The following is a 27,137-nucleotide window of genomic DNA, read 5'->3' on the forward strand; positions in this document are numbered from 1 at the left end:
TCTGATTTATTTATTCCCACCTCTTTCTTATAGGCAACATGATGTTATTATTTGGAATAATAAGAACAAATGTACACTTCTCTCTTCAGTACAAACTCTATAGACGAAGGATGTATCTAAAGATCAACGTGGGATACGCATCATGTTTACTTCACCGCTGTCTCTCACCAAATATGGGAGCGATAACTATTCAACTATGAGACCAAATACTGTAAGAGTCACGTACATACATACACCCGTAGCACATTTAACATAAATTCACTCAACTATACTGCTTGAGTAGAACCAGGACGACGATCCTAGGAGTATCCGAAGAAGTCTCATTTCCCCAAAGTCTGCTCACAAAATCTGGATATCTCTGTTTCGATATCTAGTAACGAAGTACACATACCTGAAGACAGCTCTCGAAAGATATACAGAAATCGGCGCCGCTGAGTAGAACGTGCTATTTTGTGCACGACAAAAGAAGATTTTGAAAATCTGAAGAAGCCTGATCATTTACTTAGAAAATTATACTGACAGTGAATGTAAATATTGTGTCTTCTTAAGTCATAATGATGGAGAGTGTATCAGCGGATAAAATGACAGAAACAGTACATAAGAGATAGAGAATATGTAGTTGGCGTTCTTATTTTTATTAAGGTTATTGAGACAAGGGTTTGTACCATGCTTTTAGTTTTTTTAAATAGTTTTTTTTATCTTTTTCTTCGAAGTTGTTCGTTAAAAATTGCTTTTGCTGGAGTTTAGCGTTGTAACGTAGCTTCAGTGTTTTATTAGATTTCTGAAAAGGCTGAGATTAGCTTTGGTACACTCATGTCCAAAATTATTGTCGCATGTCTATAAATATGTTGTTGTAGGAATATAATTTGATAACGAATTCGCTCGGTATTTCTTACAATATTAGTATGTGTATAATAGACAAAGACATGGATGTGGCAAATTTAATGTCAAAAGAGCAGTAAGTAAAAACAATGAAACGAAAATAAAATTTTCTTGTCCATTTAGCAATATTTTGTTTTACTCACTCTAATTTTCGTATTCATAATTCTTTTCCTATGAAATTTACCACAAATATACATTTCCCGATTATACACATAATATCAGTATTAAAAGTACCCTGCAAAATCATTATGAAATTATATTCTTACAAGAAGGCAGTTATAGATATGCGACAATCATTTTGGACATGAGTGTACATATATAATTTATTGATAGAAAATCACAATTAAAGTATACAAGGACATGATCTTACCCCTCGTAGTGGCCAATTAGAAGCAGAATTTAAGTTAAAACCATCAGCAGCGCCTCCATTGTCAGTTGTGAAAACTACTATTGAATTTTCCAGCATCCTTGCATGACGCAAAGCTTCTACAATTCTGCCAACAGATTCATCTAATTTGTGTAATATTGCTACAAAATAGCATGAAAATTATCTATTAACAGCAATTATTATATCTCTCACAGTAACTGTGAAACATGAATTTAAACTGAATAATGTTCACTCTAATTTCACCACTTTTTTCCTTTCTTTCATTTTTTGTTTTGGTAAAATAGCTAAACAATAAAAACAATATGACAGTTTTAGAAATCAGGCCATTTAATACTTTATTATTAAATGTTATTACTGTACATGATCCAATAGCTCTCTTTAAGACGTTGACACAATGAAGAAATGAATATCCTATAATTAAGACATAATGATACCATAATTATAATTATTTAATTTTTGCTAATAGCCTATAAACGGAAAACAGTTTATACGATGTTATTATGCGGCTTACCTTTTACTTTTTCATATTCTTTATTGCCATTGACTGAAAGTTTTATAAAATAAAATATTTCTTGCAAGCGGATATTCTACAAGTTCTTTGGAACATTTCCACCTACAGTATATAAACCAAGGATCGCAAATCAATAGTTTCTGAGTAATTTGGACATGTGTGATTTCTTTGAAACCGGCTAACGAGAGATGCGCGAGGAAATTTTATTCTGACCCATTTTCACATATAGTAGAGCGATGAAAGTTTACAGTGTAATCCAGTATACCTATGTAGGTCATATGGTAATGTAGAACTCGTAACTCTGCACCGCTGCTGTGTTATACGTCCAAACGTGAAGTAAGGTGTAGTGGTCTGAGGGGTACTGCACCTCAGAAAGCAGCGTGACAACATCGCAAAAGTACTTGCCCCTAAGAAACGACAGCATGGTTGGGAAGGAAGATGGTGTGCAGTCAATAGAAAACACGAGCTATGACGAATTTCATATCCAGGGTCGTGCCTCTGTCTAGTCGAGATTCGGGCATGGAACGTGTGCGTTGTTTTGCAGGAGGCTGGTACCTTTTATCAGCATGCCGCGCTCTAGGATTTCACAGAATCCTGCAACGCACGCAGCAGTGAGGCATAGTATGTCCTAGCAATTATGGTACCCTTCGCCTCGAAAGCAAGTAGTAATATCCCATGCTAATCCCAAATAAACATAATCATCACTTGGTCGCTCGGAACTGAACACAGACTTCGTTTAGTGGTGGTACGTCAGCACACTGTCAATGCAAGGAATGCTTCTGAGAATTCCCTGTATGTGGTAGACTATCGTACACAAGAGTCAGGGCATAATACAAGGAAGAGTCAATAAGTAACAGAACTTTCGACACATCTCTCTCTAGATTGTAGCTACGCACTTGCCTTAGCTTCGTATGTTACAAGAGTATACTGTTGTATCATGCTATAGAGTTTAATATTAGTATTTCAATTGTTCTTTCTTCTATTGCGTACAGAACATGGCCATTCCGCTGCATGTCACATTAAGGAAGGACAGAAGACAACGATCTAATTTCTCTGGTCTGAAAGTGTATCAGGGGCTGAAATTCATCGGATATCTTCAATACAATATAGGGACATTGCTCTACCACGTAGAAGTCTGTAGGAGTGGATAGAGAAGTTTGAAAGTGGCCGAACAAGCGTGAAATTCGAAAAATGAGCAGGATATGCGTCAAACTTCACCACTTACTTGAACACTAAATCACTACGACGAATTTTTGAGGAAAATAATGACAAGAGTGGAAAGGTGAGTTTCTCATTATTATCAATAATCTAGAAAGAAACTATGGAGTATAATACCCAGGATCACTAATGGAGATGCAAACTTCTGAAGGGAAAAATAATGTTAACTGTGTTGTGTAACTCAGGCAGAACTAAAGGACTATGCTGGAATACTACCTGGAAAACGGGTGTAAAATTAACAGTGCATGATACAGTGACTTACTTGTTACCAATATGGAGCAGTAAGTCGCACCAAACGGTGAGACTTAAAATTGTCAAAGTCAGTATTTTTTTCGCATGATTACTGCCCTCTTCTTCGCAGCAGATCCGCCAAGTTCTCTTTGCAATAGAAGAGAAAAAATGAGTAATTAAGATCAAAGTTTTGAAGCTCTATAATAACAACATAATCTTGTCTGGACGATAAAACATGTGAAGACAGAGATCAGTGTGTTCAATCTAAAAAGAGATACGTGGAAAGCGCTGACTATTGCTCGTTCAATGCAAGAGGAAAATACAAGTGCTCAATGTGGTCTATAATGGCATTATTATTGTTAAGTAAACCATAAAAATTACAAGCATTCTAAAGCTAAACAAGTAGATACTGTAGTTCTATAACTTCCGCATATACAGTATTTCTATCCAGAGTATGTTACGCTATTTAAGTTTTTCTTCAAAGAAAACATCAAGGTTGAAAAGATCACATTCATATATACTGACGTTGAGTAACCGTATAATTAAACTTCCTTTTAAGACTAGCTAATGCAATAATTTTCTGCAGATTTACACTTTTCACATTAAATAGAGCATGTGTCTTTTAAAACTGAAACAAGGTAATTTTTTTTCTCCCTTGAAGTGATATTTCTGTATTGTTTCTTTTGTAATAGTCATTAACCTTCTCAATATTTTTATAGCCTATTGATTTATATGAAGAATTATTTTTCTGCTTCCTTCGAAATGAAGTTGGTTTTAATGGTTTGATTTTACTAATTTCGGTACAAATTTATAATAAAGATCCAAACATAAATTCATTGCATACGCACAGCATTTTTCAATAAATCTATAGGGGCCCATACATAAATTCACTGTATAAACACAGCAATTATCACTAAATGCATTCTTAGAATCTTGAATAATAATTTCTTTATGGGTGGCACTGTATTCCTTGGTGCAGGTTTACTTTAGTACGGCTAAGCCGTTATGGCTATAAATAGTGATCTTTTTAGGTAAAATTCACAAATACCCCCCCCCCAAAAAAAGAAATCTATCATCACTGCGTGTAGATTTATAATATACCAGTACATACAAACACATTTCATAAATACGACAAAAACAAACTGTGCTAGGTGGTCACTACAAACAAAGTTTCTACTGGTTCATGACAGGACAAAGCTGCTGAACCTTGCGTATTAACATGAGGATGCATCCGTAGGGAGCAGGCACGAATGGACGGTAGGTATACACAGTGGCGGATCCAGGATATGATCAAGGGAGGGGCTAAACAATAGTTTGCCGTTTTATCCAGTGTAAAGCAGGACTGAAGTCCATTTTATCCAGTGTATACCTCAGCGTCAAGGGGAGGGCTATAGCCCCTATAGCCCCCTCCTTAGATCCGCCACTGGGTATACACATAAACTAAGATTTCCTTACAAACTACAGCCACTACAATAAACGTCTGCACCTTCCGTAACCAATTTCAGGTTTTATTTTCATGTTTGTGGACTGGAAATTACTTATAGTAGGTTCCAGCAAGAGAATGTGATAAGAGGAAAGTCGTGACAGGAAATATGTTGAGAGAGTCTGAACTACATAATACAATCTTTACGTAGTCTATGCGTATTTACATCTCGGACACTTCTATGATGCCACATCAAGAGTTGGCACACTGCCCTCACCTCATAATGATTTCCTTATGGAGGATTCCGTGATTAGCATCTCCAATTTTACTCCACTTGTTTGTGCGTAACTACGCGTCTTATAAGTGACATCCCCAGACATTTGCATTACCTACACAGTGCTCTATCAAATTAGTATCATCTGTAATATACAGTGTGTCCACAAAAACACTTCTCGACTTTATTTGGTTATAAAATGAAAACCTTATGTAATATTGTGTTCATTTTTTTTGGGTAGATGTGTAACAACTCATAAAGTTTCACGTGATAAATATTCATTACAGGAACTTAATGTGTGCCCCACCTGTCACACTGCAAACATTTAGGCGATAATCGAGCTCACTTCATTCTCTGGAAAGCATATCCGGCGTGATTGTGTTTACAGCTTCTGTGATTCTGTCCTGCTGAATTCTCATGGATGCAAGTAGGAGTATATCAAACATATAGTGTACTTACCTCCCCTACCTGCATCCATGGAAATTCAGCAGGACAAAAATCACAGCTGTAAACACAATCACGCCGGATATGCTTTCCAGAGTATGGAATGAGCTCGATTATCGCCTAGATATTTGCCGTGTGACAGGTGGAGCAATTGACTGCTTGTAAAAAGAAATCAGCAAAATTATCTCAATATAATTCCATTCAATTTCAAACAGGGCCGGCCTTAGGTGGTGCGGGGCCCGATTGGGAAATTTTGCGGGGCCCCAAGTTTACAACTAACTTGCACCAATATATATATATATATTGCTCTCCCAGCTGGTCTAGTGATTATACCCATTTCCCTTTATAACGTTTTTCCATCTGCAAAATGTTCTGGTGAAAACGCTCAGCCTGTTCATTGCTTATAGCAGCCAATTTTTCAGAGAAATAACTCAAATGAAACCGCAGACAGTGAATGATTTTAAAATACATATTTCACCCTTGTGCCTCGCAATTTTTCAACAAGATTCTGAACTAGAATTTCACAGTTTTCTTCTCTTACAAGTAAACCTACCGATGTCGAAATCTAGTTTCTTGGCCAAACTTGGCAGAGAAGTGTTGAATATGAAGAAACGAGCGTCAGCAAAATTTAAAGTGCTACCCAAACAGGGGCGTCATTCAGGGAGGGCAGGAGGGGTCCCAAGACTTTGAGGAATACATATACTTTACTCAATTGTCTAGTACAAAACGTGAAAGTCTTATGTTGGTGGTGTTCTTTCCCCCTCCCCAAGCGAAGTCTGAAATGACGCCCCTGCACCCATAATCCTGAAATAGAAACGTCACGGTGTCACCAGTGTCCCTAAATGGCCCGGAAAGCATAAGAAATTGATGGACAGGGACCGGAGAGTGCTGAAACGAGTGGTATCCAGCAATCGTCGTCAAACTACATCTGTCATCCAGCACGAGTTCCACATTGCATCTGGCACATCAGTATCACTGAACACTGTCAGGACAAAACTGCATACACTTGGTTTCCGTGGTAGAGCAGCTGCCCACAAGTCACACATCAATCCAACGAACAAAACCAGAAGGTTGGCATAGTGTAAGGCTAATCGAAATTGGACCATACACAAATGAAAACATGTTTTATGGAGTGATGAATCACGCTACACGTGTTTTATGTCAGATGGTCGGGTGTGGGTGTAGCGACAATCCGGGGAACGTTTTTTACCAGACTGCATTGTACCAACAGTGAAATTTGGTGATAGTGGGGTAATGGTGTGGGGTGCATTTTGTTGGTTCGGCCTAGGCCCGCTTGTTGTTGTGTCTGCAAACATGATAAATGCAGATTATCTGGACATTTTGGACAATTCAGTGATTCCCACATTGTGGAAATTCCTTGGAATGGACCCATGTTACTATCAGGATAATAATGCCCCTTGCCATAAAGCTGCCAACGTTATGTCGTGGTATGACGAGAACAATGTGCAAGGACTCCAGTGGCATGCTCAATCGCATCTGTGGGATGAATTGGAGCGTCGTTTAAGGTCCAGACCAACTCGTCCAAATTCATCTGCCGCACTTGGAACCGCCTTGCAGGAGGAGTGGGCTGCCATCCCACCTGATACCTATCAGCAACTGGTGGAAAGCCTTTCTCGGAGGATACATGCTGTGATCCAGACTAAAGGAAACACTACCCGATATTACGTATGTTATGCTTCATTCTGAAAGTTGTGGAGTGACCGGTGAGTTTTTGATAGATTGTGTAATGCATATTGATATAAATTCGTAGCTGTATCTTTTTAAAAAGAATTCGTCAGGAAAACCTAATGTACAGTAGTGTGAATATCGTATGTAGCTACTACTAACGAAAGATATAACTAGCTTGAAATCGTTATCGACTGCAGCCAAATGGTGATGAGACGATCAAAAACCTTAAAAAGAACTGATGGAAGATGGATGACATACTTTCCATTGGATTATTTGAGTTAGAAGAAAAACCTTAATAAGCAGCCACCTATTCAGTACCCACTACTATACATTCCGTTTTCCTGACTTGATTTCTTTTTTTTTAAAAAAAAATCACGGGATTTTTAGCAGGAGAGGACAAAGTTTGTCCTCTGGTTTTGTGTTTTTAACATAGTTATAATAAAAGAAAGGATAAGCAAAGAACTCGTACTGAGGCTGATTTATTTGATATCATCTCAGTATTCACGGTAGTATCACATTACATAATCAGTAAGAACTCCAGAAACTTTTACTTCTGGGGGGTGTTCAAAATAAAAGAGCGTGTGCGCCCAGAATAATGATATACATTTTTACACAAACTCAAAGAAAACAATGTGTTCACGCCCAGGGGGTGTGTGTAAGGAAATTTGTGGGAGTATTAAGGGTGTTGAGGGTGTGCAGAATACTCCATGAACATAATATCTATTTTTACAACAGTAAAATAAAAAAAATAAACTACTGCAACGTTAAATTCAGAGAATTTTCACTTATGCCCAGAAACTTAATACTAACTATTCATTTACTTGTTAGGAAGAGACCATACTCTTCCTTGTGGAGTCCATGGATGTACACTTATGTCCAAAATTATTGTCGCATGTCTATAAATATGATGTTGTAGGAATATAATTTGATAACAAATTTGCCTGGTATTTCTTATAATGTTAGTAAGTGTATAATCGACAAAGACATGTTTGTGGCAAATTTCATGTCAAAAGAACAGTAAATAAGAACAATACAACGAAAATAAAACTTTCTTGTCCATTTAGCAACATTTTGTTTTACTCACTCTAATTTCCGTATTTATAATTCTTTTCCTATGAAATTTACCACAAATATACATTTCCCGATTATACCCATAGTATCAGTATTAAAAGTACCCTGCAAAATCACTATCAAATTATATTCTTGCAAGAAGACAGTTATAGATACGCAACAATCATTTTGGACATGAGTGTACTTGTATTGCAATATGTTCTTGTGTGTACTTGAGAGTCGAGAGTAGCAGAGCCATCTAACGCTTAACGCTAACTTGATCGGGGGCCCGGGAAGCATTGAGGGCCCCGCGAGCAGAATTGCATGTATTAATTACATGCGTACATTAGGAGCCAAATTTAGTCACAATACACGTGTTTGCTTTGGGGCCTAATATGCTGTTAAAACGGCACTGGAGAAAAGATTAGACTGGATAGTAGAGTAGACGGCATTGGCGCGGGGCCCGCTTAGGCGTGGGGCCCGATTGGGAGCAATCGGTCCAATCGGCTTAAGGCCGGCCCTGATTTCAAATAAAACAGAAATATATTTTTTTATATAAATCAATGGGCTAAAAATAAACATTGCGTCTGTACTCAACATCGTTAAATCCAGTATATTGTTAATTATCAGCATAAAAAATATGAGAGTTATATGCTCCAAGACACAACTTACCAGCATATCTTCTTCTTTTATAATCATGAATATTACCATATTTTGACACAATGTCGTCTGGCGCTGGTAATGGATTGTAAGGATTGGCTGAGTGGACAGCAGCATGGGCTACGTACAGAAATAATGGTTTTGAAGTATTATGATTTTTTATAAGCCTTGTTGCTTCTTCTGTAAAAACATCTGTTGAATATTTCCCATGTAAATCCCACGCAGGATCCATATTTCGTCTCATATCCAAACCCCAGTAGTCCTGAAGGAAAAGAAATCATATCTAATATTTATTAACTTATATGATTTTACACAGAAAAATGTATTTGCTTAAGTAAACAATAGGACAAAGAAACTAGTATATTGTATTCTATTTTAGCTACTTTAATACATAGAAATATTAGTTGATCTGAAAATTTTTCATCTTTCGGAAAAGTTTATATTGAAAAACTGCTTCTAGCTATAACTACTAATATATTGTTACCAATTTCTCGCAACAGGAACCCTCTTCTCGCCTTTCTCACCTTAATTTTCCCTCCAGGAAAACATTGGATTTTAGATATTAGGCCTAAGGAAGAAGTAGGAAGATTCTAGTCAAATTCTTCTTCAAATATCGTAATTGAATTTCTCGTAAAAATACGTACATACGGTACCCGGTTTAGTGTTAGTATACATTATCATTCATTTTCATATTAGTAAGAGTATTTGTATTATTATTCAATACTTACAACTTACCGTGCAGTTCGTTCACCTGACACCTTCCCTGTCTAGTTCGATCATAAGGAAGGCACGGTGGCTCAGTGGTACCTTTGGCGCGTGGGGTCCCTGGTTCGAGTCCCGGCCAAGTAAGCTTGTGGTGAACAACAGTGTGTTTGTGGGTTTTCTCGGGGTATTCTCGTTTACTCCTACAATCTTATTCCATCAATTCTTCCCTCATCATTCACTTGCTTTAATCATCCATCTCCCTTAGCCCCACGGGCACAATCGTCAATTGTGGGACATTAAACTAAAATATATCATTTCATTATTTTCAAATTCGATCAGAAAAGAATAAAAGTATATATCTCGTAATGTGAAGTAATGGAATACCACCTACACATGAAAATATCACTGTCCACAGTTTCTCTAATGTGTCTGAAACAATCTAGGACTAATTTTTGTGCAGAATAAAAGTAGTGGACCACCAAATTGACTATTTAGGATAAATTGTATTGCTTAACAATTATAGTTTAATGGCATCATACCTCTGATAAACGTAATACAATCTGAATTTCTACTAAAATACGGATTTAATACTTAAATTCAGAAATAAATGTAAAACATTGATATAAAATGTCCCTTAAAATGTATTTCCAAATACTTTTCAATATTTGGAGATACCAAGGATAGAAATACCACTAATCACCCTGATGCGCCAGCATATTTTCGAAATACACTCAGCCCTAGCCAGAAGGCATTATGTTTGACAACATCGCACGGAAACAAATGAATGCTGAATTTCATTCTAACCCGTTCCTACTACTACTACTACTACTACTACTACTAATTTTTACTACTACTACTACTTGTACTACCACTACTACTACTACTACTACTACTACTACTACTACTACTACTTTTGCTATGGATCTATAGTACAAGGGTAAACTTATTTTATTGAAAGAAGTTTAATGAAAATTTTAAAAAATAATCGTTAAATCACTTTTTGAATATTATTTTTAATTTTATATTAACGAAAGAAGTGTTATAAAAATTTTTGAAAAAAAAACTTTCCTTAGGCGGGGTTTGAACCCACACCAAAAACGATTTTCCTTACTATCATGTCGCGCTAGCTCACTCGGCTACGAGCGCCAACACCATTAAGCGTTTACTTTGTGCTATATGTAGGTCGTGATTCGTGATGTCACAAACAGGATCGCGATATAGACGTCATTCATTTTTCTTACATTGTTGCCAAGCGTAACCTCGTTCACAATGCCTTATGGCTAGAGTTCAGTGTATTACGAAAATACGCTTTGCGCCACTCCTCATATACCCAATTAAATTCAAATTGTTCCCACAATACAACGAAAGTGAAATCAGTGACCCAGCCGGCTGCAATCGTAACTAATCGCATCGTCTGCTATTGGTAGTAGCTAATTGCATCATTTGGCTAATTGTATTAAACCCACGGGCTCTGAATGATTTTCAGAGTTCTTGTTTTCAGTAGTTCGTGCTACCCGAATTGCTTTGAGTGGATGTGCCACAGTCATTGAATCTACAGTGAACATTGGATCGCCAGCAGTAACAAAAATTTTTTCATGATCATATTCGGCTCAGGAAGGTTTCATCTCGTTGGGTGCCTCACACTTTGACTGAACAGCAGAAGCGCATGCGTGTGGAGTGGTTTGAAGAAATGGTTGCAAGATTTGATGGAGGCAATTCTCGACGCGTCTCTGACATTGTTACTGGTGATGAGACTTTTATCTATCAATTTGACCCTAAAAATAAACGCCAGTCTACAGTTTGGATCTTTCCAGACGAAAACCCACGCACGAAAGTGAAGCGACCGCGAAGTGTGAGGAAGAGGATGGTCGCAACTTTCTTCTCCAAATCTGGCCATGTTGCAACTGTTCCACTTGAAGAAAAAAGGACTGTTACTGCTCTGTAGTATACCACTGTTTGCCTAACAAAAGTGTTCCAGAAGCTTCGGGAACGGCGTCCAAGAACTGGATTGCGTGGGATCCTGCTTCATCATGACAACGCGTCCGCACACACGGCCAACATCACAATTCAGTTTTTAGAATCTACGGAGGTCAAACTTATAACTTATCCGCCGTATAGCCCTGACCTGGCCCCGTGTGATTTTTTCTGTTCCCCAGGATCAAAGATCGCTTGCGTGGGAAAAGATTTTGTAGCCCTGAAGAAGCTGTAGTCTCTTACGAGAATGAACTTTCAACACTTGAAGAAAAAGACTGGCAACACTGCTTCCAAAAGTGGTTTTCGAGGATGCAAAAGTGTGTACAGGGTAATGGTGAATACTTTGAGAAAATGTAAGTGTTAAATTGATTTTAAGTATGTAAGTTATTTCACATCTCAAAACTTTCGTAGTGACCCTCGTATTTCAAATTAAAGGTTATGGTTGCGATAAAAGTGAAGTAGTGTATTTTTCCAGTACTCTTTATGCATAGTAAACTGATATATAGTAGTACAGTAGTAACTGTGGTCTTTATCATTAAATAATATTTCATGAAATAAGAACTTAAAGTGGTAGTTAATGCAAATTAGATGCAGTAGTGCAAGGTTAATTTGTTAAGAAATCGTTTGTAATATAAACGTGAATGATACCTTTACAGTTTGTAACTGAAGTAATTAAATATTGCATATAGTGATGGGGTTAATTAACTAACTGTAACAGAATTGAAATTCATCTCTGTAGTCGTGAAATTAAAAGTCCAATACAATATTCAAATATTGTAACTCACGGACTTATTATCTACCACAAACTAACATGGCCTGCACTCAAATTAGGGATCTTCGCGTCAGACGTGAACGTTCTATCATTGAGAAATCATGCCACGTTACTCGGAAGTTACTGGGGGAAGGAATGGTCTGAAAGATCACTCTGGCACATGGCTGCACATGGAAATTACCTTTTCAACTGCAGTGTGATCGAAATAATCATGATGTCCAGTCCAGAATCCTAAATGAGAATCGAATCCACGATACAGTGGCGTGTATTCTTTCTTGAAAGATCCTAAGTGCCATTTGCCAACTATTCTTGTGATGTATCCCAAATCTTTCAAATACTGTGGCAATAGCTTCTCTTTCAATGGTAAACCACGAGGTTCTGCTCCATAGATAACTCGATGCTGCATTCCTATAAATAATAAAGTTGAATTAATTCTTATAAAACATTTATGGACAACGTATACACATTACCTACAAACATCTCATAGAAATTAATTTTAACTAGTTGTTGTGCCCAAACCTCTGATACACTATAGGTTAACACCTCTGTACACTATAGGTTAACACCTCTGTACACTATAGGTTAACACCTCTGTACACTATAGGTTAACACCTCTGTACACTATAGGTTAAAAACGTGCTTAATTGAAAGCTCTAATTCTTTACTTGTCCTTATAATAAACATGTTCATGTTCAGTGTCGTCATTATCCATTTTTCAATAATTAAATTGAACGTTAAGTTGCAATTATTTCGTCACAATAGTTTTGTCTTCAAATTGCCTAGACGCTAGCAACATGTATTGGTATCAAACACAGCTAACTCAGGTAGTGACACGTATTAGTCAAACTAATAGAAATTAGCTTTACTTACAAACTGAGTTTTTATATTATAAATAGAATACAACCAAACATCATTATATCTTCATATTCAAAACTCATTAGAGCTAGGAACTTCAGGTTCAAAATTTTAGTTAAAAGGAGCAAAACCTGGTTTAAAAGTGTAAACTTCAAATGTAAGGGAATGTTTATACAAGCAATATAAAAATTCGTTACATCGAAATTAATTATAGAACTGAAGATTCACTCATGTATTAGAATATCTCGCTAAAACAAATCCCAAAATACAATGGGCCTTAGCAGAATCGTTCTGACGCGTGATCAGGCCCGCAACTAAAGGGGGGACAGGGGGCCTGCCCCCCAAACTTTTCATGGCCTCTCCAGACCTCAATACAAAATGCTATTGTTAATACACAAATTACAATTTAGATATTTGTAAGAGAATTTTTAATGACTTGGCCCCCCCTATCTTATTCGTGGCCCGCGAAACTTCTGTGTCTGGTTGCGAGCCTGCGCGTGATTAGTGCCATACTAGAGAGTTCAACTAACATGTTTCCTGCAGTAGTCAGGTCTTTAGTATGACGCTAATCATACGTTAAAACGACACTGCATAAGGCAGAGTGTTATTAAAATCACAAGTCGAAAAAATTACTAAAACATATAACATTTAACATTTTAATGTTTTGCATTTAGTGAGTCTGAAACTGTGATCACTCAGTAAGTATTTATATGTTAAACACTAAAAGTATCATTTAGTCAGCCGTGAGTGGTCAGTTTGATGTTGGTACCTCCCTTCACTTTCTATTCAATATTTGCTATCGCCTAATGATACTGCACTGAAGCGAAAGTAACGTGGTGCCACACCCGTTCGGTGTTCCTTCTTTAATTGTTATCGGAATAAAATGTGGCAATGCGAAAATGTGATGACATTGAGAAAAGATGCAAAAAGGTGACTGCATTGAAGAAAAATCAAGGACTAGTTAATCTGGACATGTTAATACCAAAAATAAATAAATAAAAATAAAACGCTGGGCCTAAAACTTCTAGCTCTAATTATGGCATTGTTTTTTTCATGGTTAATTTGTATAAAAGACACATTGATAACAGATCAAGACTATAAATCTTTTTTTAAAAAAAAACTTCGAAATAATAGACTAATAATTAATGAAAAGTAATAAATAAATATTTTTTTGTAATTTCTCAATTAATAAAATACAAAATCAAATTGATAACTGCTTAAAATCAAAAGGAAGTAAAATATACCAAATGGACTCAAAATCTTCTCTTATCTTTACTTCAACATTTTCAGCGCCCTACATGTTAAAAATCTAAACTATAAATGCAGTATAACAAGTTGAGAAATCAAATTAAATATTTAGTTATATCATCCCACAATACACGCTGTAGACAAAATAATCTTACTTGAAGAATTGAATCGTGTATTGATATCCAAATTTTCCCTCATATCTATTCCGTCTATCAATACAATACTTGGTACAGTCATTTCTTATCCCATATAGTATTTTTCGAGATGCATTTATATTGTGTGCTTTTACCCAGGGCCACTCGAGAGAGGACCAAAGTTGATGGGGGGATTTCTGGAGGGAATTTTCCCGACATTCTCCCGATTTTCTCTGTTCAAGTACGTTATCGGCCCCAATACATTGCACTTCTGGAAAGCTTGTTTCATGCTGAAGAGAATGAACTATAAACCACGACTTTCCAATGAACAGTGTTGATGGAATAGATATTTCACTGCAAGTCTACGACTTTCTTTATACTAATAGGGTTAATGGGCCCTAGGGACTTACTCCGTTGTCCATGGCACCTATTTTTTTGTGCATGAACATATCTTTGTTATGTTTATCGAATGAACTAGGTTTGATTCGGATGTCCGAATGACACGTTCATGCCCGTTCCTTGTTAGATTGATTCCGTTAACAAACTCGGCCGAGAAGATCGTTCTAGCTACTGGGGAAAAAATTCGGATCTGTCCAAGAGTTATCGTGCGCAGTGACGGACGGGAACAACATAATCTTATGTCACTGCGAGAACTCTAATAAAAACAAGTTTTAGCTAAATTTACCTGTATGAATCGGATATTTTCCTGTCATCAGAGCGCTCCTAGATGGTGTGCAAAGCGGCTCAACGTAATAATTATTTAAAATAAGTCCTCCATACGCTAAAGCATCTATATTGGGCGTAGGAATTTGCGTGGAACCATGAAATCCAACATCATTCCAACCCTGAAACGATAAATAGTCAAAATTTTAGTTGTCAGCGAAGAGAGTAAACTTTTCCACAACTAGAAACTTATAATATTTATTAATATTGCATAATCAATAGCTCAGTGCCACCACCTCCGCTGAAGCTTCCCAGATCCAAGACCAATCCATTGAAATGGCAGGGTCCAGTGATGAAGAATACGAACCAAGCGATAGTGCAGGAGAGTTTCAGCACCCAAGATAAGAGCAAAAGGAAGACCAGATAACAACATCACCTCACAAGTTGAATTTAGAAACTCATTCTCAGTGCTGGATACCGCAAACGACCAACCCAACTCCGGAGGCGGCCAAACACTCACCCAACAGGAAGAAGAAAAGCCGGAAGACGCCGTCCGCAGCAGAAAGATCCCCCCACTCTTCATATACGACGTCGAAAAACGACACACGTTCATAAAGACCCTAACTGCAAACTGCAAAAACTGAAGGACCAAGGGTTCACACCGACCAAAGTTGCCCAGATGAAGGGACGCAGTGACCCCTCAGGCAACAGACCTCCTTTCCCACTATTCATGGTGACACTACCGAAGGACCCAACAAACAACAAGATATATGACCTCAAGTATCTCCTGAGCTACAGAGTGGCGGTGGAACCATACAGAGGACAGTCAATTTTACAATGTTACCGATGCCAACGAGTAGGGCATACCACGCAAACGTGCAGGGCAACCCCTCGCTGTATCAAGTGCGAAGACTCCCATCTCTCCACTGAATGTCCAAAGAAAACGAGGGACACCCCGGCCAAATGCTGCAACTGCAGAGGCGAACATCCCGCCAATTACATGGGCTGTCCCACGCTCAAGGCCGCTAAAGCCAAAAGGAAACAGCCAACCCAACCACCAGCTAAGTCGGACCCTCCTTCAAAACCTGAACCCAACCGCAGAAGTAACAACACTACATCTTACGCAGGAGCAGTTACACCTGAAGACAAGAACAACACCAACCAGAGAAACAAGAGACCCTCTATCCAAGAAACCAAGCAAAATGAAGAAACCCAGAAGAACAACTCCCAACCCAGAGCAGAAGACACAGAGGACAAACGCAGAGAACCATCGCTGGCAGACACATTCAAAGAGATCCGAGAACTCTTCTCGGGCCTCAATCTCCGTTCAATGCTAGAAAAGCTGCGAGTAGGACTCCGGAAGGTGAAAGACACAACAGACCCACTGAGCAAAATCACCGTCATGTTTGAGGTTGTGGCATCCATCCTTGACGATGGCACAGACTAAAAGAAGAATTAACAGACATGTCAAAGTGAGGCACTGGAATGCAGAAGGAATACACAAAAAGAAAATCAGCCTGGAGGACTTCCTACGCAGAGAAGAAGTGGACATAGCACTCTTGTCAGAAACTCACCTTAAGCCACACCTCACCCTTAAAATCCGCAACTACTCCACCATCCGAACCGACCGCCCAGACAGACCCCTCGGAGGAACCGCAATCCTAATCAAAAATAGTATCCCGTATGACCCCCTCCCTCTCCCTCCCCTACAATCTCTGGAAGCCACAGGCATCACCCTCCACTCAGCAAAAGGACCGATCATAATAATATCAGCCTACAAACCACACTACAATAACCTCAACCCTTTGGATCTGCAAGCTCTGCGTCAACTGGGACAAAAGATTCTGCTAGGAGGAGACCTCAATAGCAAGCATCCGGCGTGGAACTCCAACGTCTCAAATGCAAACGGAAGGATCCTACATCAAGCCCTCAACACTATAGATTTTACTCCCACGGCTCCAACGGAACCCACCCACTATCCAAGGAACGGCGGGATGCCTGACATACTGGACATGGTACTGACGGCGAACCTGGCAATCCTAGATGTACCCCAGGTTATCCAGGGACTCGACTTGGATCATCTACCTGTACTACAAACAATCGCAATAAGCTACCACTTCACAGCTCGAACTCTTCCAACCCTGCGCACAACAGACTGGGACCACTACAGATCCTTGCTCAGCGACATGTTAGATCCACGCCGGATAATAGAAACAGCTGAAGACATAGAGGTCACCACTGCGTCCCTCACCGCAGCAATCAACTCGGCCTTTGCCATCGCATCTACCACCTCAACAACGACCCATCCAACACACCAGACCACTCCGGAAGAACGACGCACCACAGCCTTGATCCACCTGAAGCGTTGGGCCCGAAAGCAGTGGCAACATACCAGAATTCCCCAGTACAAAACACTTTGGAACCATCTTGTTTCCAGGGTCAGGAAAAGGCTTCTTCGAATAAAAATCAGAGACTGGAATCTCCACCTCCAGGAGCTAGAGGCACCAAGCAGGCAATTCTGGAAGTTAGTGAGAAACATCACAAGACCAGCAGCTAACTCCAGAACACTCACACTTCAAACTCCACAAGGAATAATACATGAACCGGAAGAACAGGCAGAACTTTTCGCCCAGACGCTGGAAACCACCTTCCAGATCAACGCTACCAATACCTCAGTAACCACTTCTGCAGCAGTATTCAGATCTTATCACCACATCCGAACAGAAGACCCACTTCCTCCAGAAGCCCTCACCACACCGAGGGAGATACAAGCAATCATCTAAAGGATCAACGCACACCGGGCTCCAGGTCTAGACCGAGTGACGCCGCAGGCACTGAAGCACCTCCCGAGAAAGGCCCTGGTCCTACTCTGTAAATTGTGCAACGCCATAATGAGAACCGGACACTACCCAGAAGCCTGGAAAGAAGCAAAAGTCATAATGCTGGCCAAACCAGGAACGACAAGAACAAACCCGGCCAACTACCGCCCTATCAGCCTGCTCTCACATACCAGCAAGGTGTTTGAAAGAGTACTGCAGAGCAGACTACAGCAGTTCAACGAAGATCACGACACCATCCCGGACCACCAGTTCGGCTTCCGGAAAGGGCACTGCGCGGAACAGCAGCTGGTACGGGTGGTAGAGAAGATATGTGACAGATTCAACGAGGGAGGCCATACCTTGGGGCTTTTTCTCGACATAGAGAAAGCATTCGACAAGGTGTGGCACGAAGGACTCATCCACAAGATGATGCTCCAGGGAACTCCCCACTACCTTCTGAGGACCATCAAATCCTTTCTACAGGGAAGAACCTTTCGTGTCGCCCATGCAGGACACCTAACACCCCCCAGACCTATCCTAGCAGGAGTCCCCCAAGGATCTTGCCTATCCCCAACCCTCTACGCCATGTACACGGCGGACATTCCCACAACCCCCAACACAGCGGTAGCAACATTTGCAGACGACCCGGCAATCTTTGCCAGCCATGGAAACATCAGATACGCTCAACTATACCTTAGCCGACACGCCGAACTTCTCCAACGATGGACTGAAGAATGGAAGATTAAAATCAGCCGACAGAAGACCTTCGTGGTAAACTTCACGAGAAACAGAAGAAGGGTTCACGTCAGGATCACCATGGCTGGAATACAACTCCACAATAGAGAAGATGCCAAATATCTTGGAATAGTCCTGGACAGGAAGCTAACATTTGCATCACACATACATTCCATCGCCAAGAAAGCCAGCCAACGCCATCAAACCTTGCTACCGCTACTCCTCTCCCCATCCCTCACCCTGAAAACCAAACGCCACATCTATCAGATGAGCATTCGTCCCGTCATGATGTATGCCCACCCTGCATGGCAACACGCAGCAAACACGCATCTCAGACAATTACAAGTCATCCAGAACAGAGTAGCCAGGGCCATCACAGGACACTCGAGAGACACTCGCCTGGAACAATTACATGAAGATCTGGAACTCCCATTTCTACATGACTACCGAGTCCACCGAACAGCCAACTTCTGGAGGACAATCAGAGCCTCGCCACACCAACATATAGCCACCATAGGAACGGCAAATCCAAGAAGACAAATCTACAAGATGCCGCAACCCTAAAGCGCACAACAAATAACATGACATAGGAACAGCAAAAGAGGAGCGCGACAGTTGCGTCCTTTCAGAACAAATACGCACGCAAAACCACACGACAATCAACAAAACAAATGTAAGGCAAGGGCTCCGGCCCGGTACTTAAAGCAACAAAGAAAAACTGTCAAGAAAGTATTGGTATACCCTAAATTTATTCAAAGTACATAGGCTCTTATATGCAATTCATTAATAATATTGTATTATATATTGTAGGGGGCCGCGGTGGCTGAGTGGTAGAGCGTTCACCTCTGGTGCTGGGTTCAATCCCAGTCCCGCCAAGTGAACTTTGTGGTGGACAAACACCGTGTGCGTGGGTTTTCTCGGGGTTCTCCCGTTTCCTCCCACTTTCTTCATTCCATTTCATTCATTTCTCATAATCACCGTCTCCTTTAGCCTAACCGGCATAATCGTGGGACGTAAAACTCAACGATTTCATTTCATTTTTATATATTGTAATACAATTAACTTTATGATTCCACACGGACGTACGCAGGGCGAAGGTACTGGGGGTCCACACCCCCCAAATCCGGACTTTTTTGTAAATTTAGTCTAATTTTAGGGGCAATTTTACAATTTTTAATATAATTTAGCCTGAAATTGTGTTTGAACACCCCCGAAAAGCTTTGGACCCCTCCCGAAAGAAATTCCCTGATTACACAGTTCATTGCATTAAATTTGATTTGATTTGATTTTTAGTTTAGGGTCCCGCTCAACAGCGAGGCTATCTGAGAAGTGGATCTACAATTTAACGTGGGATCCGAACCACATGAGCTCTCGCCGGGAATCGAACTCGAAGTTTCTCACGCCAAAGGCGCTTACGCTAAATTCATTACATTAATTACAGAAACCATATTGTACGATAGAAAACCGGGTCCGGTAGAGTAGAACATGCCGTTGAAACTGATTCAGAAAACAAAAATACGGAGTTCAGAACATAAGGCAGAAGCAGTGTTCCCTGTTTAGTTCTCCCAAACAAATCTAAGCTGTTTGGAATGTTGTCTAGTTAGTAAATTAATCTCACAGTTGCTACTGAAAAATCTAGTTATTTTAAAATAATATCTAGTTGAAATCTAGTTTTTTTTTTTTTTTTTCAAATATTTAATACCAATTTGCTCTCCAGTATATTCCTTTTAAGAATAAACTTTCTCTTTTATTCAAATAGTCATTTCGGTATTCTGTGCAAGATTGATGATAATAGGAGCCTCGCCAAACAGGGAAATTCTGCATGTATTGAAGAACATCTTCTCTAAGTTGATTATATAGAATTCTGTCTTCTTTTCCTCCTCAAGGTTTTCAAATACAGGGTGACACAAAAAAAGGGATTTTTTTAACAATCCAATAAAACCAAAAGTGATGGAAGAAAAACATTTTATTCATAGTAATAGAAATCTTAAACTTTACCATTTAAGAAACATTTTTGGAATTTATCATTTCTTAAAAATAACGTCCTTTAGATGCCTTCCACATGAGCCTCAAAATAAGCCTCATCTAATATCCACAATTTGCTTAGAACTTCATCGTCATTGCAGCTTGTATGGATAAAATTTCAAATCTAAATGAATTCTGCGTACACTCTCCCGGGACATTTCAACCGCAGTTGCTTGCTTACGAATTGAACGCCGTGAGCCCCGTAGGACAGGCTCGCGTACAACATTAATGAGCCATTGTTACTAAAAAGCAAAGTGTTTACTTTCTCAAGCTCACTGTCCCGCAGTGCTGCCACCTGCTCATGGCTTCCATCATCCATTTCAAAAATTCCGTTATTCTGTGCCACCCTATATCACTCGCTTTACAAGCGTTTATTTTGTGAATACAGGAAAAAATCTGAGTGTGCCTTTTTTTCTGTCCTCTCTTCGATTTTTCGTCTATTTAACCCATGAGCTCCTTCATATGCATGTGAACGAATATAATTAAAACAGAACTTTTCATATGTGTATGGACAAAGGTAATTAAAACCCACACAATCTCACATTATAACATTCTTACGAGGTCATTTTATTGGGATTAAAGAACATTAAAAATCATATAAAGCGTTATTTCAATGAATTGAAGAATTACAGTAAAAAATAAAATGTACGACAATTCAAGAAAAAAAATCAAAAATTTTATTAAGACACACCTGCCAAACCACGTGCCGTGCGAATGAAATAGCCACCCTAGATGAATCATTTGAATGATCAGTAAAAAAAAAAAAAAAAAAAAAAAAAAAAAAGGAAAGAAAGAAAACTACAAAACCTTGTTAATCAATAATCGCTATCTGTTACCACACACTTCTACCATCGCTCAGCCAACAGTTGAAATCTGTGGAAAAGAAGCCTGAAGTCTGCGACGTAATGGAATCCTCAAACGAACATTGCTCTGTCCAATCATTAGATCAGGTATTCCCTCCCAAGAAGTGATTGAGATGCTGAAAACGTGGTAGCCAGTGGGAGTGATGTCGGGGAATACTGTGGATGACAAAGGGTTTCATACTGCAACTGATGGGAACTGCGCGACATCATTGTCGTACAATATAAGCACACCTTGCATGTGGACCATTGCTGGATGCTTGCAAACAGGTTTGCGATGCATTTCGTAACTTTCAAAACTGTAACGATCTGCCTTAATAGTTTCATCTCCCCTGAGATAAACCATTATACCTGCAACAGTACCTACTGTGGATGGACAGCTGCTGAAGAAACCGTCCTGGACATTGATCATGATCCACCCATTGTTCTCGTCGTTTATGTTATCATACCAGATACATTTTTCATCAAAAATGACAATATGATGCAGGAAACATTCCCCGCTTATTCTTACTGCACACCTCCAGACGGCGATCTTGTTGCCCATGTCAACTCACGTGGTACTGCACCTGTAAGTCCAACTTTTTCACCTTACTGATTGCACGGAGCTGCCGAACGACAATAATATAGCGAATGCCTAAAGTGTCTGCAATAACACGAACACTTTTTCGCGATATTTCTGAGGAGTTCATCCAAACGTAATTTTAGTTGACACTCTCAGGGCTCATTTTTGGCAATGCTGTGTCACCGGAACGAAATTTGACAAACCAATGGCGTATAGTGCATTCGGTCAGCACTCCAAATGTTTTCTTTCCTCCTGTGCAGAATATCCAAGTTTGAGTTTGTAAAGAAAAAATCATTTTCAACTGTGTGTTTCCATGGTGCACTTTCATATGACCCTTTTCAATTACGTATTACCTGACTGTATGGGTACCGCAGCCTATTTGCTGGATTTGTACTGAGTTTCCCGCGTTAAACGCGTGACCTGAGTCTATCGATGTGGGGTAATGCTCAATTGACTTTCTCATCAGACGTTAAATTGTACATTTCATTCGCACAAACCGAATATTACACAAACGAGTTGAATAACATAATAAGACTTCACGACAATTTAATGAGACTTAAAATGTTTACTACTTCCCGGATCTTCTAATATGTTCCTGTAATTTCCTAAATTCATCCCCCATAAAATTTTGTTCCATGATTCTCTAAAGTTTTACTTTCAGGTAAAGGAGTGAAGAAAATAAATTGATTATACAGAGTAGCCCAAAAGTAGGTATACAGTCCCGTACTGATTGGTCATGACATTTTATATCATTCACTTATTGTAATCCATACAGGTATTGAATTAGTTTCTGCCTTGTCTCTTCTTAATTTATTTTCACTTATACCTTAAGCTCGGAACAAACCGAAGCAAATTCATTATCTTAATCAATCAAAATGTCATACGTAATAGATGCAGGATTGTATACCTACTTTTGGGCCACTCTGTATGTATATGAACAAAACAAAAATAAACTTTTCTATGTTGTCAATATGACACGTTCAAAGATAAAGAGCTCTTTCATGGCTAAGTTGTTAGCGTACGCGTATTTGGCTTGGGAGACCCGAGTTCGATTCCCGGAGGGTGCACATGTTGTTCGACGTTATCAGAAAGTCCCGTCTCATATAACCTCGGTGCTGAAAAAGACGTTAAACTCAAAATCAACTCAACTTTCAAAGATAAAGTGATACATAGCAGAAATTTAAAAGGAAAAGCACAAGGAAACACAGATATTTCTGATATCCAATTATATACAAGCAATAAGCAATTCCGTTCATTCATTTCTGTATATATCGGTATCCTCCTCCAGCAGAATGAAAAATCCATTCTGTATTTCTTCTCTGAAGTTGTAACTGTCAAAGTTCGGCTATGCTACGCTAAAAGTTTGGGACTTCTGTAAATAATAACTTCATACACAGAAATGACGTCTCAGGAGAAAGTCATGTGTATATGTGTCTATACCAGATATTATAGCCACTTCGTTTCCGCTTTAAGCCATGTGATTTCTTTCTATAGCGTTATATCAAGGATGTTATCTACATTAAAAAGTTAAGTGCTCGTGTAACAACTGACATTCTGTACTTTACATAGGTGGAATTATACTATTGTTTGAAGTGAACACTACAATCAAGGAATGGTGCGAATATGAAAACATACTGCATATGTCGTACTAAACTTTAGGAGTTGATATTATTAGACAAATACAAGTTTATTATTATTATTATTTCATTTTACACGCATAAAATACGAACACAATTCAATGCGGCTACGTCGTTATATAAATATTTACTTTCGCAATAATAAGAATAATAGGAAATAGAAAAATAACAGCAATACTACAGAAGAGATTCATGGTGCTTTTAAATTTACCCATTTACACCTGACAATATGCTCACAAAACACTAGCGTAACTAAGCTCAACAGAAAAAAAAACTGGAATCTTAAATATAGATGGAACGGAAAAAGAAGCCGATACAAAGCGCTATGAGAGCGATTGTCATGCTAAGATGGCCAACCCTTACATTCTTCTTTGAGCGATGTTACTAATACAATAGATTACATTGGCAAGGTAATACACTTGAGCTTACGTTAGAAAATGCGAACAAATTAGGAAATTTCAGAAAATGCATGCAGATGGATTTTTTTTTAATTCTAAAAATGCGGACACACCTGGATAAGTGCTGATATGGCAGGCAGGCACCCATATTCTTTGGGGGGGGGGAGAAATGCAAAGTTTGGGGAGTTTCAATACTACAAGGCACTATGTCAATGTAATATTGAACCGATGTTAATCTATACCCGAAAAGACGAAAAGTAGTTGTTAAGTACTATTAGCTATATTCTCAGAAAAAATAATAAAACTAAATTGTTATTTGATTTGGAATTTAGCGTCCCGATCAGCAGCAAGGCTATATGAGACGTGGACCTACAGTTCAATGTGGAATCCGAAACATGAGCTCCCGAGGAGAATCGAACCTGGGTTTCCCACGCCAAAGCCACTGTTCTATATATAAAGAAAGAATACAGGTCAAGCGCAAGATCAAGTCTTAAGGCTATATAAATAATTTCTCTGCTAAAAATTATAATTTATTAAGAAAATGTACAAATGTGAGTTGAGTTTCGAAGATTTTTGTGGGGATTCGAACCCACTGGGCCTCCGCGTGGGTGCTCCCTTGATGTACAGTAAAAATAAGATGGTCATTTGGAATCTATATTATTACAAGCAGAATACCCGTTCTTCGCACGAGGAGAATACGTTTTATTTTGGAAATAAAGGGACGAATTTTGGATTTAAACAGGATCGGAAGTATCACTATTCGTCTCGGCGACTCCGAAAACTATGGATTAGACATTAATATTGGTCATATTCGATCATTTTTTAAATATCTCACCCCTTCTCCTTCCCTAAGTTTCACTGTCAACGTGAATGATAAAAACCATCTCAGGCCCGAACCTCATCTATGTTGAAAATTTGATGGACATAGGTCTCGTGGGTCAAGAGTTATTAAGTTTTATTTATTTATGTATATATCCCCTTCCTTCCTACGTTATACTGTCAAGTGAAATGATAAAAACCGTAGGGTCTACCAGATCCAAACCTCATCTATGTTGAAAATTTGATCGAGATCGGTCTGTTGGTTCAAGAGGTATTAAGTATTAGCCGTGAAATTCGTTGGAATATTAATTTATCCAGAAATTTTAGATCGCAATTTTCCTTCTTAGTGTAAATTTCCTACTTTCAAACAGGATTAGGAAATATTTTTTTTTCTCAGGAAATAATTTTAATCTAATAATTAAACGGTATTAGTCATGAGGATATGCTCTTCTTAACCACAAAAATAAACTACTTATTTCTGTATAATATTTAGAAATTAGGAAAACTTACCAGATCATCTGCTATAATAAATATAATGTGTGGGCGTGTTTTTGAATACGATCCAGCAGTCACACAGCACAGGAAAGATACCAAGAATATATCTCTGCATTTTGAAGGCATTTTGATGTCTGTTTAATTCTGAAATGAAATAAAATTTATACTTAAAATATTACTTAGACAGGACAAGCAGCATATGGTAGCCCTCAATTAAAACAGGAAAAGCTCAAGTGCAACTATATTTTACCGCCAATAGCTGAAAATTCAATTTTACGAGGGTAGGTCAATAAGTAACTGCAATATTTTTTTTTATTTCAAGTTGGTTGTACGGCATTGTATGCTCACTAGACGCGAGGTGTCACTGTTGACTTCGCCTGTGGTAGGTTACAGCGTTATCACATCAGTCTGCTTTGCGCTGTTGTGAAGTAAAGATGGCCGCACCACTCTCTGTGTGCACCAAAGAAGAACAGTGTTCTGTTATCTGTTTTTGTTGTCTGAAGGTGTACCCGGAGTTGAAATTAATACAAGACTCGGCAGAATACGGGAACACTCTGTTGCTACAGCGAAATGTTTACCAGTGGATTGACCAATTCAAAAGTGATCGAGCAAGCGTAAAAGATGAGGAAAGAGCAAGACGTCCAGCTACAACAACAACTGATGACATATTGAACGAGTTCGTACTTTGATTCTGAATAACATGAGAGTGATTGTTGATAAAGTGGCAACCTACATGCAGATTAGTCATGGTTTTTCATATGACATCATGCATAACAGGCTCTTCTTGCACAAAGTCTGTGCGAGATGGGTTCCGAAAAATTTCGATGAAGAGTTCAAGCGAAAGCGTGTGAAAATCTACGAAGGTGATCCGTCTCTCAGGCGAATCATCACAGGAGATGAAACGTGAATTCATTACTTTCAACCAGACAGAAAACGCCAGAGAATGAAATGGGTGCACCACGTATCTCCCGTCAAGAAAAAATTCAAGAGTCAACCTTCTGCAGGGAAAGAGATGCTCACAGCATTTTAGAACTCGCAATGACCAATCCTGAAACATTACCTGCAATAGGGGAAAACAATGAACTGTGTGTAAGAGGTACAATGATATGCTGGTAAGCAAGTTGAAGCCTCCAATTCGTAATAAACGCAGAAGTCCATTGTTGGAAGGCGTTATCGTGTCCCATGACATTGCGTATCCATATACCGCCGCTTACATCGCTCAAATTCTTCAAATGCTGCGTTTCGAAGTTTTGGAGGATCCTGCATACAAGCTTGATCTCGCCCGTCGGATCAGATCTGTTTGGTCCATTTAAAAATCTCTCAGAGGCCGTCGATTCAGTTCCAATGAACAGTTGAAGGAAGTGGTGCATTTGTGGATTACTGTACAACCCAGTTTTCATAGGGTATTGGAAAGCTTGTGGAACGGTGGACCAGGTGCACTGAAAAGCAAGGTGACTATGTTGAAATGTGATATGAATAAAACCACTGTACTCTTGTGGTAATGAATAATAAAATTGATTGCAGATACTTATTGACTTACCCTCGTATTTAAGAATTTTCATGATTTTTAATAGTGAGTAAGTTTCTTCCATATTGTAAGCTATACAATTACAAACTATGTTCTATCTACAAATAAAATAACTTGTCACAGTAAATGAACAGAATT

General features: G+C 38.9%; 1 protein-coding gene across 1 annotated transcript in view; it reads right to left on the reverse strand.

Annotated features, from left to right (window-relative positions):
- LOC145680829 (arylsulfatase B-like) overlaps positions 1-27,137 on the reverse strand; it is a 151,819-nt gene that overhangs the window by 13,353 nt on the left and 111,329 nt on the right. The window contains exons 2-6 of the mRNA XM_081751924.1: positions 25,487-25,615; positions 15,144-15,303; positions 12,403-12,629; positions 8,783-9,032; positions 1,253-1,410 (exon numbers count right to left, since the gene is read on the reverse strand). Coding sequence (XP_081608050.1) covers positions 1,253-1,410; positions 8,783-9,032; positions 12,403-12,629; positions 15,144-15,303; positions 25,487-25,597 — 906 coding nt within the window. The 5' untranslated portion in view covers positions 25,598-25,615. The remainder of the gene's footprint in view (positions 1-1,252; positions 1,411-8,782; positions 9,033-12,402; positions 12,630-15,143; positions 15,304-25,486; positions 25,616-27,137) is intronic.

This window comes from Thermobia domestica, chromosome 3 (assembly GCF_964235325.1).
Source record: "Thermobia domestica chromosome 3, izTheDome1.hap1.1, whole genome shotgun sequence".
Taxonomy (NCBI): domain Eukaryota; kingdom Metazoa; phylum Arthropoda; class Insecta; order Zygentoma; family Lepismatidae; genus Thermobia; species Thermobia domestica.